The 18,791-nt window shown below is 53.0% G+C and overlaps 2 protein-coding genes and 1 long non-coding RNA gene across 6 annotated transcripts in view; 1 reads left to right on the top strand and 2 right to left on the bottom strand.

Moving 5' to 3' along the window:
* Positions 1-1,379: 1,379 nt before the first annotated feature.
* LOC136994763 (uncharacterized) lies at positions 1,380-3,224 on the bottom strand. The gene is made up of 4 exons (XR_010886668.1): positions 2,951-3,224; positions 2,388-2,539; positions 2,068-2,153; positions 1,380-1,438 (listed from the first exon to the last, which is right to left on the bottom strand). It is a non-coding gene; the product is annotated as an uncharacterized lncRNA (long non-coding RNA).
* Positions 3,225-6,214: 2,990 nt separating this feature from the next.
* Positions 6,215-18,791, bottom strand: part of LOC106496593 (uncharacterized) — a 66,450-nt gene continuing 53,873 nt past the window's right edge. The window contains exons 11-18 of the mRNA XM_067313635.1: positions 18,617-18,753; positions 18,153-18,242; positions 12,819-13,191; positions 11,143-11,305; positions 10,313-10,411; positions 9,170-9,342; positions 8,617-8,723; positions 6,215-8,450 (exon numbers count right to left, since the gene is read on the bottom strand). Of these exons, the coding sequence (XP_067169736.1) occupies positions 8,291-8,450; positions 8,617-8,723; positions 9,170-9,342; positions 10,313-10,411; positions 11,143-11,305; positions 12,819-13,191; positions 18,153-18,242; positions 18,617-18,753 (1,302 nt within the window). The 3' untranslated portion in view covers positions 6,215-8,290. The remainder of the gene's footprint in view (positions 8,451-8,616; positions 8,724-9,169; positions 9,343-10,312; positions 10,412-11,142; positions 11,306-12,818; positions 13,192-18,152; positions 18,243-18,616; positions 18,754-18,791) is intronic.
* LOC136994741 (uncharacterized) lies at positions 13,820-18,247 on the top strand. Of its 4 annotated transcripts, XM_067313863.1 has the most exons (6): positions 13,820-15,860; positions 16,277-16,458; positions 17,046-17,149; positions 17,444-17,826; positions 17,914-18,024; positions 18,125-18,208. In XM_067313863.1, exons 1-4 carry the CDS (start codon positions 15,655-15,657, stop codon positions 17,579-17,581), a joined length of 630 nt encoding a protein of 209 aa, XP_067169964.1. In that variant the 5' UTR covers positions 13,820-15,654; the 3' UTR covers positions 17,582-17,826; positions 17,914-18,024; positions 18,125-18,208. The 4 variants fall into 4 exon arrangements, with proteins under 4 accessions (XP_067169964.1, XP_067169965.1, XP_067169963.1 ...); XM_067313864.1 differs by having other exon boundaries at positions 17,444-18,024; positions 18,171-18,247; XM_067313862.1 differs by having other exon boundaries at positions 17,444-18,024; positions 18,128-18,209.

Below are 18,791 nucleotides of genomic sequence, written 5' to 3'. Positions count from 1 at the left end.
CGGGAGCGGCCAAAGGCGACTTCTTCTGCCCCCTTTTCCCCTCGCGTTGTGGCTTTCGCGCTTCATACGAGGGAGGGAAGAAAATAAAGGTGTTTTTTTCCATTCTCTATCTACTGCGTTTTCGTGTGGCCGGTCTCAGCATCCTGTCCGCCCTCGTGGGCTGCCCGGCCCCAATGGAAAGCCCCGGTGTCCTTCATCCTCCTCTGCCCGGCCCTCATCCTCCTCGGCCTGGCCTCCTTTCTTTCTGTGTCCCTTTTTTCCCCTTTTTCCCTTCCCTTTTTCCCCCCTTCTCCTCCTTTCCCCCCTTTTCCCCCCTCCTTCCCCTCTTTCCCTGCCATTTTCTCCCTTTTTCCCCTTTCCTCCCTCTTTTTTCTCCCCTTTCCCCCTTTTTCTCTCCTCCCTTTTTCTCTTTTCTCCCTTTTTTCCTCTTTTTTCACCTTTTTCTCTTCCCCTTTTCTCCCTTTTTCTCTTATTTCCCTTTCCCCCCTTTTCTCTCTTTCCCCTCTTTTTTCTCTTTTCTCCCTTTTTTTCCTTCCCTCCCTTTCTCCTCCCCCTTCCCCCCCCCCCCAGTTTTTCCCCAGATCCCCCCAACCCGATCACAGCCGCCACTGCCCGGCCCAAATTAGCCCTATTTATCCGCTTGCAATTTGGAAATGGCACTAATTCCTTATCCAGCCAAGCAGAATCGTGCTGAATAACGCTATTGTCTAGATATATTGATATCTATATATGTTGATATGTAGATAGATATATTGATATGTAGATATATATGGTCATCTTTATGGCTATGGATAGATAAATATATGTCTCTATCTCTCTATCTCCCTATCATCCATATATAGTTCTATACCGCAGAGATATATATTTCCATATACCATGTAGCCAAATAGGTATATAGATATATAGAGCTATGCAGTGTGTGCATGCACCCACTATATATATATATTTGTAGGTGTTTACGTGCTGTTTGGGCCAGCGAAGGCTTCAGCTGGGGCAGCAAAGGGCTTTTTTTCTCGTGGGGCGCCAAATCCCCCCCGCAAACCGGGCGTTTTTCCACCAAAAATCAGTTCCAGGAACCAAGCGGATAAATAATATTCTTTTTATTTTATTTTTTTGCCTCTTTTGGCTCGTTTTCCCGCATTCCTCCGCTTGCCTTTCCAGCGGCTTTCGCTGAGCTTCGGGGAGGGTTTTTTTCGGCTTTCGCTCCTCGTCTTCGGTGGCCGCTCGGGCTCGAAGCCGCTCGCAGCCGGGCAGGGTCCTTTCCCCCTCCAAAAAAGCGACGTAAATCCCCCAAAAACCGGAGGCTCCGGCCTCGGCTCAGAGGTGGAAAGCGGCTTTTTGGCAAACCCACTTGTACTCGGCGCTGCAAACCTCGGCGAGCTCCTGGCGCCCCTTGAGCGCCCTGCAGCTCCACGGGGCGGCCTGCGAGGTCAGCCGCCTGCGCCGGGGAGGGGGGGAATAAACAAAAAGAAGGAGAAAAAAGAAGGAAAAAAAAAGGGGGGGTTATTTCCCGCGGCCCCGTCGCTGCGCTCGGCCCAAACTGCCAGGAATGGCGAATGCAGATGCGATTAAAAGAAAAATGGTTTTTTTCTTTTGCAGTTGGGGAGGGAAAATGGCATTTGCAAGCGCGGATGCAATTCTAAAAATCAAATTTTCCGTTTTCTTTTTGCAATTTGCAGTTTGGGAGGAGAAAGGGGATTGCGAATGCGAATGCAGCGCTAAAAATGGATTTTTGGCTCCTTTTTTGCAGTTTGGGAGGGAAAACTGGGATTTGCAGATGCGGATGCAATTCTAAAAATTACTTTTTTTCCGTTTTCTTTTTGCAATTTGCAGTTTGGGAGGAGAAAGGGGATTGCGAATGTGAATGCAGCGCTAAAAATGGATTTTTTGGCTCCTTTTTTGCAATTTGGGAGGGGAAACGGGATCACGAATGCGATTCTAAAAACCGATTTTTGCATTTATTTTTTTTTTGCAGTTTGGGAAAGGGGAAAAAAACGGTGTTTTTTTTCCCTGCAAAGCAGCTCCGTGCGAAGCCGGGGTGGGGGAAGGCGCGAGCCGGGCGCTCACCGGTTGCTGTCGCGGCGGCTCCGTGGCGGCTCCGCGCTTCCGATCCAGACGGGATACATCCCCTGCGTGCGGTTCTCCAGCAGCTCCTGCGGGGGCAAATTCCGGGCTCAGCCGCCCGCTTTGCACCCAAAGGTGCTTCCAAAAAAAAAAATATATATATATCTCTGTTTTTTTACGTAAAAACAGCCACCGCCCTGCTGCGATCGCCCCTGTTGCAACCGCCGCCACCGCACGTCGCCTCCCCGCAGAAGCCCCCCAATTTAATTTATTATTTTTAATATTTTTATGCTTTTTTAAATTAATTCCCCCCCTCTTTGCACCGGCTCGTCGCCGAGCCCGGGCACCATCCGAGCCCCTTTCCGCGCGCAGTCCTCCTGGCTGCGCTGCCACGTCTTGCTCTCCGACGAAAACCAGTAGCAATTTCCGCCGTGGGAAAACCAGTCGCGGGGGCAAAAGTCGCACCTGGAGTCGCCTGGGAAAGGAGGGGAAAAAAATACACATATATTTAATTTAAGAGCGATCCGATCCCCTCGGGAGCCTTTTTCCCCACGGATTTAGGAGCCCGACGGGTTTAGCAGCGCCGGCGGCAGGGAAATTAAGGCGATTGAGCGTTAGCGCCGGCAGGTCGGGCGGTTTCCGGCAAAACTCCCCCTGGGAATGTCCCAATTCCCCCGAAGAAGCCGGCGGCTTGGCAGGAAAAGCACCCGGTTTTGCCCAGCACCCAAGAGCCCTCGGTTTTTGCCCAAAGCCCTTGATTTTTTGCCCCAAAGCGCCCTCGATTTTTGCCCAGGAACCCTCGATTTTCGCCCAAGACCACTATATTTCCCGCGTTTTTCCCCGCATCGTTTGCTTTTCCCTCGCATCCCTCCGCTTCCCGCGTTACCCGCCGCGGTCCTGTGGCACTGGGGCTCCAGGAAAATCACCAATTCGCGCAGCTTGGCCTTGCAAGCGCTTCCGTTGGCAAATCCGGCGCCGTTGCCGTCCCGCCGCCCGGGAGCCGCGCCGCGCCGGGAGCTGATGGCTGCAAAACCGGGACGGGAAAAAGGGGGGGAAAAAAAACATTAAATCGGAATATTTGCACCAAATACTCGCCCCGTTGTGACCTTTAAAGCGTTTATTTCCCTTTTCTCCGGAATCCGGACGGAGGTGGGGGGGGGGAAATTCCTCATTTCGGAGCCCGGCAGCCTGAAACGTGGCGCTTTCGGGCTCCCGGGGAGGAAGCGTAAACCACCGCTTCCCCCCCAAAACCCAGTTCCGCTCGCGAATCCCCTTTCCCAAGAAACGCCCTTTATTTACCCGGGTTTTTTTCTGGGGGGGGGGAGGAGGGGTTCCGCCAGGATTTGGTTGCAAGGGGTGGAAATTTGGGCAAAGGAAGCGCGAAGGCTTTTAATGCATGTTTTTGGGGGAGAAAAAAGCTGTGAGCGGCCCAAATCAACCCAAATTCCTCCTCCCTAAAGCCGCGTCCAGCGCATCGGCCAAGTCGCCCCCCCCTCCTAATTCCAACCTCTTGCTTTTCTCAAGGAAAAGCACCAAAACTGGCCAAATTTTGCCCGGCTCGTGGTGAAAACAAAAAAAAGGGGGGTTATTTTGGAGAACCCCCCCCCGGAAGCGCGGGGAAATTGGGGGAAGGCTCCGCACCCAGCGCGCCCAGCGCCACGGCCGCCACGGCCAGCACGACGTTCCCGGCCACGGAAATCCTCAGCAGGGAGCGGGAGGCGCCGAGCCGCGGCCCGGCCGCTGCGGGAAAACACACGCGTGAGCCGTTAATTCCCTTCAGTTTCAGCCGGGCACCTGGAAATACGGTCGTATAGAGGCAAAAAGGGGTTAAACGCGTGTATATAGGCGCCCGTGCGCGTGCAATCGTTTGCAAATCGAGCCAATTTATGCTTTTATATATATATATTTGCATGCATTTGAGCTGCGCACCTAGAAATACTATTGTATATAGGCAAAAGGAGTTAAATATGTTATATATGCACCCGTGTGTGTGCAATCGTTTGCAAATCTGGCCGATTTATGCTTTTATATATATATATTTGCATGCATTTGAGCTGTGCGTCTGGAAATACTATCGTATAGAGGCAAAAGGAGTTAAATATGTTATATATGCACCCGTGTGCATGCAATCGTTTGCAAATCTGGCTGATTTATGCTTTTTTATATATATATTTGCATGCATTTGAGCTGTGCGTCTAGAAACGCTACCGTATAGAAACAAGGGACATCAAATATGCGTGTATACGTGCGCGTATGCATGCACGCTTTTGCAAATCTTGCTACTTTTACATGTATATATTTATATACGCACACGTTTGAGCCGCTTTCCCGGTGCTTTCGGGCTCGGCCGCCGCCCCCGGGCAGCCCCGGCCTCGCCGCTTCTCCTTAACGCGCTGGCGCTTCTCTTTTCCCCTAAATCCTGCGTTTTCTTCCTCTTTTTTAACCTCTCGGCTTATAATGCAGAGACCGACCTGCGCCCCGGCGTCTCTTCTGCGTTACCCGTTACTCACTATTACTCGTTATTCCTTGTTATTGCTCACTGTTACCTGTTATTACTCCTTATTACTCAGCAATACTCCTTAATATCAGCGACACTTCTTATTACTTGGTAATACCCATTAATATCCATTGATACTACTCATTAATATCCATTAATACTACACATTATTATCTATTAATACCCACCATTGCTCATTAATACTCATAATTACTTGTTAATACCCATTAATACTCTTATGCATAACTTTCCAACATCCAGCCCTTTTTGCAAATGAAATCATCTTCAATCCCTTCATATATGTGTATATATATGTATTTTTTATATATATGTATATATTTATATATATATGTATTTATATATTTTTATATATATAGAAAAGCTTTTTCTCTGTTAATCCTCCTTTGCATTTTGAGCGCCAGCGATTTCTTTCCTCCCTTTCCCTCCCCGAAAAAGGGCGTCGCGCAACGCGGGATATAAAAGCCAGCGACTCACCGGGGGGCCCCGGCGTCGCGGGAACCTGCAGCTCGGCGTAAACCGTTTCCACGGCCATGGGGAAAAGAGGCGAAACCGGGGGGGAATCGGGCGATCCGGCTGCGGAAGGGCTTCGGGCGAGCGGCGAGCGCGGGGCATTGCTCGGCGAGGGAGGAAGGAAGAGGGCAAAGCAGCGCCGGCGCGGCGCCGCCTTTTAACCGGGGGCCGGCGGAGGCGAGAACTGGCTTTTTTTTTCTTTTTCCCCCCCTTAAAAAAAATGATCATTTATTTATTTTATATATTTTTTTTAAACCCTGAGCGGTCTCGCGAGCTGCTCCCTGCCCCCTTCCAGCCCAAAACACAGGCTGCTACCTGCAAAAAATATAAGAATATTTAAAAAAAAGGGAAAAACTGCACGGAAAAGAGGGTCGGAGAGTGTATATATATTTTTTATTTTATGTTATTTTATTATTTATTTTATTTTTATCTATCTATTTTCTCTTAGGCATCAAGATCCCACACAAATCTCCTCCTGATGGGGGAAAAAAAAATGGGGGGAGAAATGCTCGGATCGGCCCAAGGCGAAGGGCAGGTGCATTGAGATCGGCGTGGGAAGGGGAGCGGAAATTAAAGGGAAAAAGAAGGAAAAGAGAAAAGGGGGGAAAAAGCTGCAATTATTTGAAGCGGTAACAGAAAGGGGGAACTAAGAGCTGAGTCTTTTTTTTTTTAATGTGCTCGTGGTGAAAATACACCGCTTTGGCGACTGTTAAATATTACATTTCTCATGATTATTATTATTTTTAAACAGGGTGACGGCCAAACCAGCTGGATTTGGGGGAATTTCTGGGCTCTTGAAGCCTGGCGGAGGAAACGCGTTGAAAGCAGAGATTTGCCGTTGCCCCTTCGATCTTGATTTTAGGAGGGCGGAAAGGGAAGCTGCTCTTTTTGGGTGCTTGAAGATGCTAAAACGCTTTAAAATTGTGAGAAAAAAAGCAAAAGCTCTCGCGGATGAGGGTTCCCCAGCTCCTCCCCGCGCCAAAACCCCCCAAAAACAAGAGAAAAAGGCAAATAAAGCTATTTTCCCGCGCTACGGTTCCCGGGCGGAAAGGCGCAATTAAAAGCAGCCCCGGTGCAGAGTCTGTCAACCAAATTAAAAAAGCAAAAAAGACCAAAAAAAAATTTAAAAAAAATCAATTTTTATTGCTTTTCTTTGCCGTAACTGCCAGGAACACGAGGTCGGCTGTTAAATCGAACGGTCGAAAGTCGCAGCCGAGAGCCGCGTTCGCACCTAGCGCCGGGGGCGGAAAAACGAGAGAGAGAGAGAGAAAAAAAATCGTGATACACACAAGAAAAAAGAAGAAAAATAGAGACAATTATTTTCCACCTCTTTATACATCGATTTTTGGGTTTTTTAGGACGCCGTGACGGCTTCGAGATGTCGAACAAGGCTTTTCCGTACGCTGGACCCCGACGATGGTCCCGGTCACGTAACCCTCAAATATGGCATTTTTCCCCCCCCCCAAAAAAAACAATCCCGAAAATTAGATTTGGACGTAGCTCCTCAAAACCCCTACGAGCTTCTGGATTTGCCCAATCTGCCATCATGTATCTTTTATAAAACCCTTTTTTGGCCCTATCCTTTATAATATCGTTTTAGGATATTAATTCCCCTCCTGCGATGCTTCTCCCATCGCTCCGGAAGGACCCAGGGGCCTCCCTAAAAGCTTTGCTTTTATACGGATAAACCCAAATCCGACTAATTCCACCCTAAAATGATATAACGGGCCGGTTATTCCTGGGGGGGGGGGAAATAAAAAATAAAAAATAAAATCCCTTTTTTTGGGGTGTTTTCGCTGCAGCCGTCGCACGTCCACCTATATCCGACCCTGAAATGGGCTGATGCTTCACTTGGGGATAAAACCTGTGGTTCGAGGCACGCGAAGGCCAAAGAAATAGTTTATTCTTTGCTTTTTTTCCCCCCACCCCGAAACAGGCTAAGCGGTTTTTATTTCCTACGCAATTGCAAAGTCCTTTTTTCTTTTTTAGGTATTTCTCCTTAAATAACGGCACGTGTTTTGCAGCGTCTTTGTGCACACGCGTCCCCCAACACCTTGAAAACGTGTGAATTTAGGTGTGAGCAGCAGCGCTCGTCTCGGAGCAGCGCAAGGTCCCGGCTGTCGGGTTTTTTTTGTTCCCCCCCCCCCCCAGTTGCAAGCAGGAAATCACAGCACGTTAAAAAAACCCAAAACACCCAGAAAACAGTAAATTTGCCCCTCTTGGGGAATCATGCAATGCTAAAGAAGCGTCTTTTAAAGACTTTTTTTTTGCAGCGTGAAGCTGCACGTGGCAGAGAAAGCGGGAGAGGGTGTGTGGGGGGGCGGGGTTTGCAATTTTTTTGTGCATTTTTTGCATTTTTTGAAAATTTTTTTGCATTTTTTGCATTTTTTTGCAATGGGCACAACACTGGGGGATGAATGTCCAGACCCGAGTGAGGTAGATGCCTCCTTCCACCACCGCAAACCAAGTGCGTATTTCTAATCCCCCCCTGAAAAAAACCACGTTGGAGGAACATTTCTAGGAAAATGGGGACGACAAAGTCTAGGCAAAGCTAAAACAGAGGAGAAAAAACATGAAATTTCATCAGTCCAGGGAGGAAAAATCCCGGAGCTTCATCCATCTCGCCCAATGTTCATCTCTTGGGCAAGGGTCAACTCCTAAGGGAGTTTCCAGCCCCCAAAAAGGAGTAGTTTGGGGGAGTTCCAGCAGCACCGTGTTATGGTCGTTTCATGAACCACCACCACCACGTGGCCGTGAAAAAAAGTCATCAAAGAGGCTTCTCCAAGGGTTTTGCTTCTTGGATCCGCCATTCCTGCGTTGGGAGATGCCTCGGATGTCTCCACTTGCAGGGACCAGCCCAGCTCGTGGAGCCCCTTCTCTCGTTACTGCCGATAAACGCCACTGAAAAATAGACGTTTTCCTAAAAAAAAAATGTAGGGTCAAAGCGTCATTCGCAGTCCCTGAGTTGAGACGCTTGTCAAGACGGTCTTCCGTGGACGTGGCCACGATGCAAACGTGCCGACTCTTATTTTCTCCCCTTTCCTTTAAAAACCTTCCCAGCCTTTTTTTTCCCGCCTACTCTTGGGTCACGTCACAAAGTTGGGTTGGTGAACGCAAAAAAAAAAAAAAAAAAAGGGGGAAAAAAATCAAGTAATTTTTTTTTTCCACTCAACTAAAATTTAGGTTTTTTGAGGTCCTTTAGGAGTCGACGCAGAGGTTTCGGCTCGCCCTGGTCCTCTCGCGCGGGCCGGGCACCAGGGACTTGGTGCAGACCCAGCTCCTCTCGGTGCTGCACCGCGAAGAGCTGAGCCCGTTGTCGTTGAGGTAGGCGCAGTTGCCGCCTCCGCGGATGCCGGACCTGGAAGGAGAGGCGAGATTAAACCCGACCTCGAGACGGGCTCGCTCCGAGCAGCTTCTCCCGATCCTGCTTCCTTCTCCAAGCGTGAGAAAGGAAGAAGAAATTGCACGTTTTTTGGGGGGCTGGAGAAGGCCACGAGGATCAAGAACCGCTTGGAAAGACTCACGGAGGAGGCAAGCGCGAGTTGTCCGCCCATTGCCAAGGCTGCTCTTCGTCTTTCCGGGAAAGGCCGACCCAATGCTCCGACATGCCTTTGTACCTCATCATGAAGCTCTGGAAAAGAGGAGAAAGAACGGCTTTGGGTCAAGCCACCGGGCTTCGGGACATCCCCACCGGGGCGCTATCTGCGAGAAACCTCCCTCCGACGAAGAAATCTGCGTTTTTGGCAGCCCTTTTGGTGCTCGAACCTGCCGATCCGTCCCCGGAAAGCGGGATCTCTACGTCTGCGGAGAAACGGGGGCCTGGTTCTTCGCTACGGGTCTTGCTTTGGTCCTCTCGGATGAGGAATTTGAGGAGACCCAGGTTGACCAACCTTCGTGGCAACCGCTTGCCCCCATCTCCTCAACCCAGAACCGCAAGGAAGCCCTTGGAAGAGCGGGAGAAGGAAGCGACGGATGGCAAGTCGGTGGGTGGCCTTATTCCATGCCAACTGCGCTCATCCGCAGGTATCCCGAGCCCTTGAAATGCCCATGGAGTGAAGAAGCAACCTCGGTCCTTACCGTGTCCTCCGGGTCCTCAAACACGGCCAAGGAGGCACCGAGCGCGGAGCAGTTGTCCCGGCTGGACGTCCAGTTCCCTTCAGCCTCCGAGAAATGGTAGCACCTCCCTCTGTACCCGATCCAGGTGAAAGGGCACCGGATGCAAGGTGGGATCCGAGGCTGGAACGCCTGCGCTGCAATCGAGAGAGCGACGGCGTTGAGGAGCGCGACCTTCCTCCCCGCTCCTCCGGCGGTGGGGAAGGTCTTCCTCCGACTCCAGGTGCCCCGAAACTCTTGCATCCGCCTCAAGGGAAGATGGCGAGAAGAGACGGAAAGTCTTGGATGGATTTCAGGTGGAAAACGCTCTTCGACCACGGCACGGCTCGTGGCGCTGGATGAGAAACGTGAGGCCTCGCGCCTTCGAGGCAAAAAAAAATAGGACGGCAGCCTCCAAAGAGGCGGGTTTTCCGAGGATTTCCAGAGTGCACGTTTCCATAAATGAGCCTTTGGGCATCGCTTTTCTCCATCCGCCGGTAAAACAAGCGCAGCGATGGGCAAAAAGGGAGGAAAAAAAACCCGCTCCAGGTTGAGCCCTTTGCTCCTGCCAGCTCTTTGGCTTGGTGGGACTCAAGCCAACACCTCCAACCCAGCTCGCCTACGCTGCTTGGGCAACCGGCAGCGAAACGGACCCTTCTTGGAAAAATCCACCTTTGGAAAAAGTCAGATCGGGACATTCTTGGGGTTAAAGCTTTCTTTCCAAGGATTTTTTAAGGGGGTCTAGATGCCACCAGCTTCTATGGACAGAGGAGATGGAGCTGGTCTTTCGGAGAAACGCTTCTGCGCTCATTGAAATGTGGGAGGAGAGAGGGTCTCCCGGGCTTGGGTCCGTCTTCCTTGGAAGCCCGGAGGTGGATTTGGCTCCGAATCGGCCTCCGAGCGCCCGGCGGTTGCAATTGGTGGAGGCAACGGCTCGTTTTGGGCTGATGCGAGCGCCTTGCCCTGGTCAAGTGTCGCGCTCGTGACTCTTCCCCCCTCTCGCCTTCCCCCTTCTACATCCTCTTTCGGCGGCGTCTGAACCCGTGACCGAAGGTCCGTGGCGGTGGGATCTCCCAACCCCCCCTTGGGGACGCCGGAGGAGAAGACCGGGGACGTCGGCACACTCACCCGCGAAAGCCGTGGAGGTGACGAGCAGCGCCAGGACCACGGTGGCCAAGGCCACCTTGCAGGCGACGCGCGCCCCGGGCTTCATCTCGTAGCCGCGACCTGCGAGAGGAGAAAACCATCAACCTTCTGGGGACACCAACCTCCTGGGGACACCAGGAGCAACGAGCTCGAGGTCCCGGCCACGGACCCGGACGGTGGTGGCTCGAGGCTGTTGGACGCCGTCGTGGAGAACCCCAAATCGGAGCATTTTTGGTGCTGCTCAGGGCAAGTCTTCTAGGAGAAACACCTCCAAGAACCCAACTCTTCCCCCCCCAAGGTGGCACCTTAAGCCCTTCGCTCTCGTCCTACCTACAGCAGAGACCGAGCGCCCACGCGGCTTTTCTTTTCCCCCCCATCCCCAATCTTTTCAGCCCGGAATTGGTTTATCCTAATTCAGAAGGAAACGGAAACTTGGGGGAAAAAATCCCTGGCCTTGGGGAGAAAAGAATGAGAAAGAGCTCAAAAAGGTGCGACGGTAAAAGCCTCGTCCCCAAAACGCTCCGGTGTCTCCGTGGGCAGAGCCCAGGGATGGACACGTCGCACGTAAGAGCCCCAAAAACGCCCCAAATGAGCCCGATTATGGAAATATAAGTCAGGCTGGTGCTTGCTGAGGGTCCCCAAGTCTCCCCCGAAGGGAAGGAGTGCCAGAAGACACCTAGACTATATGTTTTTTTCCGCGCCCCTTTATCTCAGCCCATTTTTGTTCTTAAATTATAGAATTATGTTAAAAGAAACAGAGCGGAAGCGACGTTTTAAGCGTTTCCCCGCCCAACGCGCCGCTCCGCGATTACCTGCCGCTTTGCTGCTCCCTTCCGCGTCCCGCGAGCCGGAGGGATCCCTGGTATCCTTCATCTTTTCGTCCCCGGCAAAGCACATCCGGGAGCCGCCGGCTGGGATTCCCGGCTCCGCTGCCGGCCGGCGCTTCCCGTGCGATGAGGGTTGTCGGTCCTCAGCCTGCGATCGGCAACGACCGTCTCATTTTCCGGACTTAAAACCCGGCTGGCTTTGCCTCGTGCATCTGGCGCGTCCTCCGAAGCGATTCCCTCGGGTTTTAAACCAGAAGCGAGCAGGTCGCTGACACATGCTGAAAGCCGAGGGGGCGCGGAAAAAACAAAAAAGGCAGAAATTCCAGGGGGGTAAGTTCATCTTTTCTGAGTGTGGGAGAAACCCAGATGTGGAACAATATCACAAGGTGGGAAGTGCTACTTGAGTCACTAAAGGTCACGGTGCTTTTTCTTAAGAGATATATATAGATATATACATAAATAACTGCTGGAGGAGGAGCTGGAAAAAAAAAAATCTCATTTTCTCCAAAAAGAAGGGTTAAAAAGATTTTTTTTAAAAAAATACCCATTTAACAGCGTTGCCCCCATGCAAAAGCAAAAAAATAAACGTGACTTTCCCGGTGTCCAGGCTGATAAACTCTTCAAGGATTGGGGACTTTTTTGCCCCAAACTGGCTTAGCAAAACTAAAAGAAGAGCAAAATGGGAGGGGGGGGGGAAAAAATAAGGGAAACCCCCCCCGGCAGCCCCAATTTTGGCAGAAAAGCAGGGATTTCTCGGCAGAAGGAGCCCCAGCAAACCCCCTTGGTGTCTCCCCGGGGAGCCACGTGGCCGAGGGAGGATCCACGTGGCTGAGGCTTCCCGAGCCCTTGCCGCACGAATTTTGCTAATTAGCTTAAAAACAAGCCCCAAAAAAGCCCTCGGAGACTCCCCGTGCTGTCTTGGCCAGCAAAAATAACCCTAGAAATCAGGGTTTTTTCAAACCTTAAGTGCGTCCTGCTGAGCTCGGGGGCCTGATGCTGAAAAAAAAGGAGGAAAAAGATTAGAGAAAAAAGCGCTTTTTTCCTTCCCCCTTCCCCAAGCTGCAAATTTTGCAGCCAAAATAAATAAATTTATATATATATATATTTAAAAAAACTGCATTGCCAGATTTAGCTTTTTATCTCCCGCCAACTTCCCTTCCTAACGTCATGCTGGGGGCGACGGTTAAAAAAAGAAAAAGCAAAGAAAAAAAAATCACTTCCACCCCAATTTGGGTGAGATGCAATTTGCCAACAGTCCAGAAACTAGAAATTTTTTTTTAAAAAAAGCTAATTTTTCCCTTCTGGCTCGCGCCGCGTTTCCGCGTTTCCCCCCCCCCCTTTACCTCGGCCGGGCGGAGGAGCGCGGCCGCGACGCGGCACCCTCTGCCGTGAGGGCGAATATGAAACGGAAACTACTTCACAGGGCGGGAAAAAAGAAATTTAAATCATCTTTGGAAATTTTAAGACATGAGAAAATGCGGAGGGGGGAACAAATGAGGCGGCGCGGAGGCGGTCGGGCATCCCGGCTCCGTTGTGTTTTTTTTCCCCACCCCCTTCCCCTAGCAAAACCCCCATTTCTAGCATTGCATTTAGCATTTTTCAGCCCCAAAACGAGCATCGCGAGGAACCGCCCGGCGTTCGCCTCTCCGGATCCCGCTCACCTTCGCCGGAGCCATCCGGAGCGTCGGCTCGTGTCCGGACGGCAGCATCTGGCATGCGATGAAAACCGAAGAGTTGGGTTTTTTTCCCACCTTGGAAAAGCCGATGGGGAAAGGGAGGGAGCTTGCGCTCGGGCGGCTCCGGTTATTTCGTCGCACGAAGGAAAAAGAACTCCTTGGCTCTAATTTAAGCGGATATAAAGGAAAAAAAAAGAAAAAAAAAAGGCTATTTTTCAGTCCGAGCTCTGCCCCTCTCCGACTCGAATGCATCCGGAAGGCGCCGGGAAAGGAAATGCCAAAGTGGGAGGATTTTAACTGGCAGCTGCTTCCTCCTTCTCTGATTAAATGAATTGGAATGAACAGCCGGGATGCCGAAAGTCAGGGAAACCCTCAGTTTGTTCTCTGGCAAAATATTCCCGGTTCCTGCAAAAAATAGCCAAAAATCAGCATCCAAGAGGCTTTTTTTTTTTTTTTAAAAAAAAGCATTTATTTCCACCGCGTCTCTCTGCAAAACGGCTGCTGAAACGGCTCCGAAAGCAGCCAAATCCCGAAAAAGAGCCGCTCCCATGGCTCGGGAAAAAAAAAAAACCCCGTTCCCGCCTCGCTTCCTTCCTCGTTCCTGGCTTTCGGGCTAAAACCCGGTTTAATCCGGGTGACGGCTCCCGCCCGCTGCTTCCGCCTCGCCTGAGGAATTCGCCCGCGGCCACTTACTTATTCCAGTTTGGGCAGCGGAGCAGGAGGAGCTTCCGCGCAACCGGAAATCTTGGAGGAGAGCACATGGGTGGATGCAGCCTGTTCCCACCTCCATGAGATCTCCCAAAAAAAATAGGACCTTCGCTCCTCGGAAGAGCTCTTCCAAGACGGGGATGCTCCTCCGCAAGCGGCTGCTTTCGGCTCCGGAAAGTCAGGTAGGACGAATTACGGCTTTCCACCTCCCTACGCGCGATGCTCCCGTCCTCGGAGAGGATGAGCACGGATGGGGCGGGCAGGGTAGGCGTCACGGCGCGGCTTTCCCGGGAACGCGGAGAAGCGCGGCGGCCCCCCCCCCCCCCTTTCCCACCCCGGCGTAGGAAGGTTCGATCCTAAACTCGCCGCGGAGGCTGGAAGCGGGGAGTTGTCGGGATGTTTCCTAAACCTTCCGCCTTCCCTCGCTCGTTTCCGTCGGCCAGGAGGGGCCGGGCGGGGAGGTGGCGGCGCGGGGACGCGCTTCCCCTTCCGGAGAGGTGCCGACGTCAACGCCGCGACGGAGGCGGGAAGGAAACGGATCGCGGAGGTTGCTCTTGCCCGCCTGGACTCATCCCTCTCCCCGGCCGTGATGCCGCTCGCGACGAGACCTCGCTGCGGCCGAGGGATCTTCCGCCTTCGCGGCGAAGGGCGGAAGTTACGGCCGACAGGGCGAGAGCTCGTCTGCCTCGTTACGAGTTGGCCAGGTCTCCCCGCGGTTAAAACGCTCGGGCCGGGATTCATCCCGGCAAACACGGGCATCCGTCAGTAAATCCATGGGCGTCCGTCAGTAAAGATCATCCGTGGGCATCCTCAATAAATCCATGAGTATCCATCTGTAAAGATCATCCATGGGTATCCATCAGTAAATCCGTGGGCGTCCTCAATAAAGATCATCTGTGAGTATCCATCAGTAAATCCATGGGCATCCATCAGTAAAGATCATCCGTGGGTATCCATCAGTAAAGGTCATCCGTGGGCATCCATCAGTAAAGATCATCCGTGGGTATCCATCAGTAAAGGTCATCCGTGGGCATCCATCAGTAAAGATCATCCGTGGGCATCCATCAGTAAAGGTCATCCATGGGCATCCGTCAGTAAAGATCATCCGTGGGTATCCATCAGTAAAGGTCATCCATGGGCATCCGTCAGTAAAGATCGTCCATGGGTATCCATCAGTAAATCCATGGGTATCTATCAGTAAATCCATGGGCATCCATCAGTAAATCCATGGGTGTCCATCAGTAAAGATCATCCATGGGCATCCGTCAATAAAGAGGTCTACAAGCCAGACCTCCAGGCTCTTTTTTGGGCGGAAAGGAGGTGTGTGGGGGAAAACGTGCCAATTTTCAGATGCGATCCCTTTGCTTCCGGCTAAACGCTCACCGCGGACCGAGTCCGGCAGGTTCAAACTTGCCCCGCTCCCGGCTCGGCGGGACGATGCCGCTCTCGTGGCGCGGAAGCGGGGGGACGGATAACCCGAAGAGGTCGTTTGCGTTTGCGCCTCGTTCCGGGGAGGGAGGCTCCTGCGGCTCAGGCTGGATCAGTGAAGTTGTCGGGCTACCGATCCGAACGGATACGGAAAATCCAGGCACGGATCCCTTCGTCGTTATTCGCTTCGCCCCGTTTAAGAAACCGGAACGCTGGCGAGGGGAAGTGGCTTCGCGTGCACGTTGTTCTGCAAACTCGAGAGCGGTGGTGTCGCTACGAGCAGAAGCCAGCCGCGGATCTCGGCGTCGCCGCCCGTGCCAGGGCTTCCCCTTTCCTTGAGCTCCGCGAGCGGGCTTTTTTCCGCGCCGCCGTCCCGCAGCCTCGCTCATCCTCTTCCTCTGACGTGAGCTCGCCGCCTGCGCAGTCGCCGCTTCTTCCGCGGTTCGGGGAGGAACCGAGCCGAACGGCAAGCGAACGAGGGCCCCGACGGCGGGGAAGACGTCCCGATTAGGATAAAGTTGGAAAAAAACCCCACTCCGTCCCTCTCTTCTTCTCTTCCAGGCGCAGAGATGGACAAGTCCGGTGGTCAAGGGGAAAACAACATGGAAAACGGGAACGGTAACGCAACTGCTGTAGCTTCTTCCTTTCTCTTCCCGTCTCCTAAAGCGTGTGGGTAGGAAGCTCCATGCTGGACCCAGGAGCCATCTCCTGTTGGCCGTGCAGACGCGGGTGGGCCCGGCTGCTACGGACCGCTGACGACAACAAGGAACCGTCTCCCTCCGCTCCGCTTTCCGGAGCATCAGGATCGAAGGAGCGGGTGCCGTCGGCCGAGGACGTCGGGGCTCCTGGCCATCCTCGCGCTCCTCCTCCTCGGCACCGCGATTGCTTTCGGTGAGCGGACGGCGTTCGGTTCGACGCGGTGCCGCTTCCCGCCGCCGTACGGCTCCGTCGTGCGGTTTTGGGGTTAAAAGGGAGTTTTTTAACCCCGCTCCTGGGAGGGGAAACGAGCCGGCAAAGAAGGTCCGAGCTTCCCCGCGGAGCTCCCGGGCTAAGACAGCGGCTCAAAACTAAGTCAAAACCGAGCGGAACCGAAGCGTTATGCCCGCTTAGGTCGCGCGCGTGCAAGGAAGGATGCCGAAACGGTTGAGCAAGCCGAACGGGAAGCACGCCGGAGCTCGATACGGTTCCCAACGGCGTCGGGTGGGAATGGGGAAGGACGTGCCAAAAGTTGGGGGGAAAAACAGTGAAAGCAGCTGGCCGTACCGTGCCTTGATTTATTTATTTTTCATTTCCGCTCCAATCCATAGGATCTTTGCTATGGAATTGCTCCGCGCGCTGCCTCTGTCCCCGCGCGTGCCCGGACGGCTGGATCGGATACCGCGGGAAATGCTACTATTTCTCCGAGTCCGAAAAGAACTGGACGGCCGGCAAGGACGACTGCTCCGATTTCAGGGCCTCGCTGGCGGTCGTCGACTCTCGGCAGGACTTGGTGAGCGCTGCCGGACCCGGCGGGCGGCCCCGAAAAGCAGCTTTTCCGCATAAAAAAAAAAAACGCGGCAAAACACCCAAAGGGCGGAATAGAAAGCGCAACGGGACGAGCTCGCCGCGATCGCACGCTGGAGACGTCGAGGTCTCTGTTTTCCAGGTGGCACCCGAAGAGGTGACGCAACCCACCTAACATCCCCGGACCGCCAACGGGAGCGAAAGGCCGGAGAAAAATTAGGAGCGAGGAGAGATGAAGCCCTTTTCTAGGCGGGTTCCTGCCGTAAAGAGCTCGCGGTCGAAGAGCTCCTCAGCCCAAACGCGTTTTTTCCCCCGAAAGCTCTTCCCCGGGAACACCCTTCCGTGCGTGTTATTTTGCGTGTTTGCTGTGCAATTGCGATTTCTGCGGGAAAACTTCGTCCCGGAGAGGGATCCAAATGCTGGCGTGGGGTTTTCCCTGTGCGTTATGAGCCCGTTTTTGCCAGGAGGCTCTAGGAGATGGGGCCGCGTGGTCCATCCATAGGGAAAAAAATAACAGTTTTTGGTGCGCCCGGATATGAATTAAGGGCTTTTGTCCCTGTCTTCCTTCGAAAGGTTTTCTTGCTGCTGCACAAAAGCCACTTCGATTCGTGGATCGGCCTCCGGCGCGAATACAGCGGCTCCTGGAAATGGGCGAACGGTACCGAATTCAACAACCTGTGAGTCTCCTTTTTGCTTCCGACCGCGTCGCGCTGGGTTCGGGCCGCTTCCCGCGTCGCAACCCGCTTTTCGGGCCGGTGGGTTCGTTCCTGACGTCCCGGCTGCTTTTATGGGGCCGTGGAGGGGGGGGGGGGAAACAACCCCTTTTAGGCACCGATTTATCTCGTGGAGTGGGCGAATGATGCCGTGGGAATAACCCGTTTCTCTCCAGATGTCAACATCTGCCTTGGAGGCATCTCCGGACACCTCGGCCCCAACCCTTCCCGCACGAACCCTCTCGTTTTTCTCCCCAGGTTTCCGATCAAAGGAGACGAAAAATGCGCTTATCTGAAAGGCAGGGAAGTCAGCACGTCCCGGTGCTACACGGAGAGGACCTGGATCTGCACCATGCCGTAGGCAACCCGGGAGAACCACGCACGGCGTGGGATTAAGCTTTCCGAAGCCAGAAAGCCTGAAAAACGGGTTTGAACGTACGCCGACCCTACGGCAGCGGTCTCGAAAACACGTGGGCAAAGAGGAATTTTCCCCCCCAAGTATTTTGGACAGCTTGACGCTTCCGTTCTCCGCGTCGGCCCCATTCCCGGTTCTGCGCTGACCGCGGATGCGGCTGATGCTTCCTTAGCTACGTTTTTTATAGCGATACCGTGCAATGGGTATTTTATTCAGTGTATTACAGGTACGCGTTAGAAATCCTCGCGCTGCGCCGAGAAGATATCCCAAAGGATACCAAAGGGCATGGCCAGGAATATCCTCTCCTTTCCAGACATAAAGAAACTGATGCCCGGAGCAAGAAACGCAATGGGATCACATGGGTTTGGGGAACGCTCGGACGCGACCCCAAGCTCGGCTCCGCGAAACCGGTGCAATCGCGACGGTGCGTAGACAGAACCGTAACGCTTTCCTAGTCGTAAGCAAGGGGGAAAAAAAAATATATATATATATATATATATATCTCTATATCTCCCCCTTCACAGCAGGATTGCCTCCGTCTGGCAAATCCACCTGAATTCCGCGTTGCAGGATTCGGAGTTGATCTGCCCCTTTCTGATCACGCCGCAGCTGTTGCTCTCGGCGTCGCCTTTGACGTGGAACCTGCGAAAAAACCCAGGATTTGAAGGATTAGGACTTGATTTCCCAGAAGGTTTTACGCTGAGACCGTGCGTCCTCTGCCCGCGAAGCGGATCCGGCTGGGAGCAACGCCGTGACGTCTAGTTTGGCTGATTGACCTAAAAAAAATAATGACTTTTAGCCCTCGTTTTCAGCGTATCCCTGGTTTCTGACCTAAACCTTCTCAGAGCGATATTTCTTGGTGGCTCCGTATCCAACCTAGCGGCATTTTGGGATGAAAAGCTTTAATCCGCGACGGTCCTCCTGCTTTAAATCAGCTCCGGCCCCTGTTTTTGGGAGGCCTCGTGGTGCTCGGCTCTAGGAGAGACTTATCAGAGGCGCGAGAAGCGTTTAGCGACCTCCAAAGGTCTTCGGACACTCGCAGCTTGCGATCCGACGCGGAGCCGTCCGCCCAGGTCCAGCTGCTCTCGGAGGACTCGGCGCTGAGCCCGATCCAAACCAGCGCCGCTGCCTGCGTGGCGTTGCGGACAAACTCCTGCGGCGTGGGACGGACGTACCGAGCATTAATTTCCT

This window comes from Apteryx mantelli, chromosome 32 (assembly GCF_036417845.1).
Source record: "Apteryx mantelli isolate bAptMan1 chromosome 32, bAptMan1.hap1, whole genome shotgun sequence".
Classification (NCBI taxonomy): Eukaryota; Metazoa; Chordata; class Aves; order Apterygiformes; family Apterygidae; genus Apteryx; species Apteryx mantelli.
Note: the sequence above shows the minus strand (reverse complement) of the source record. Positions and strands in the feature narration are given on the sequence as shown.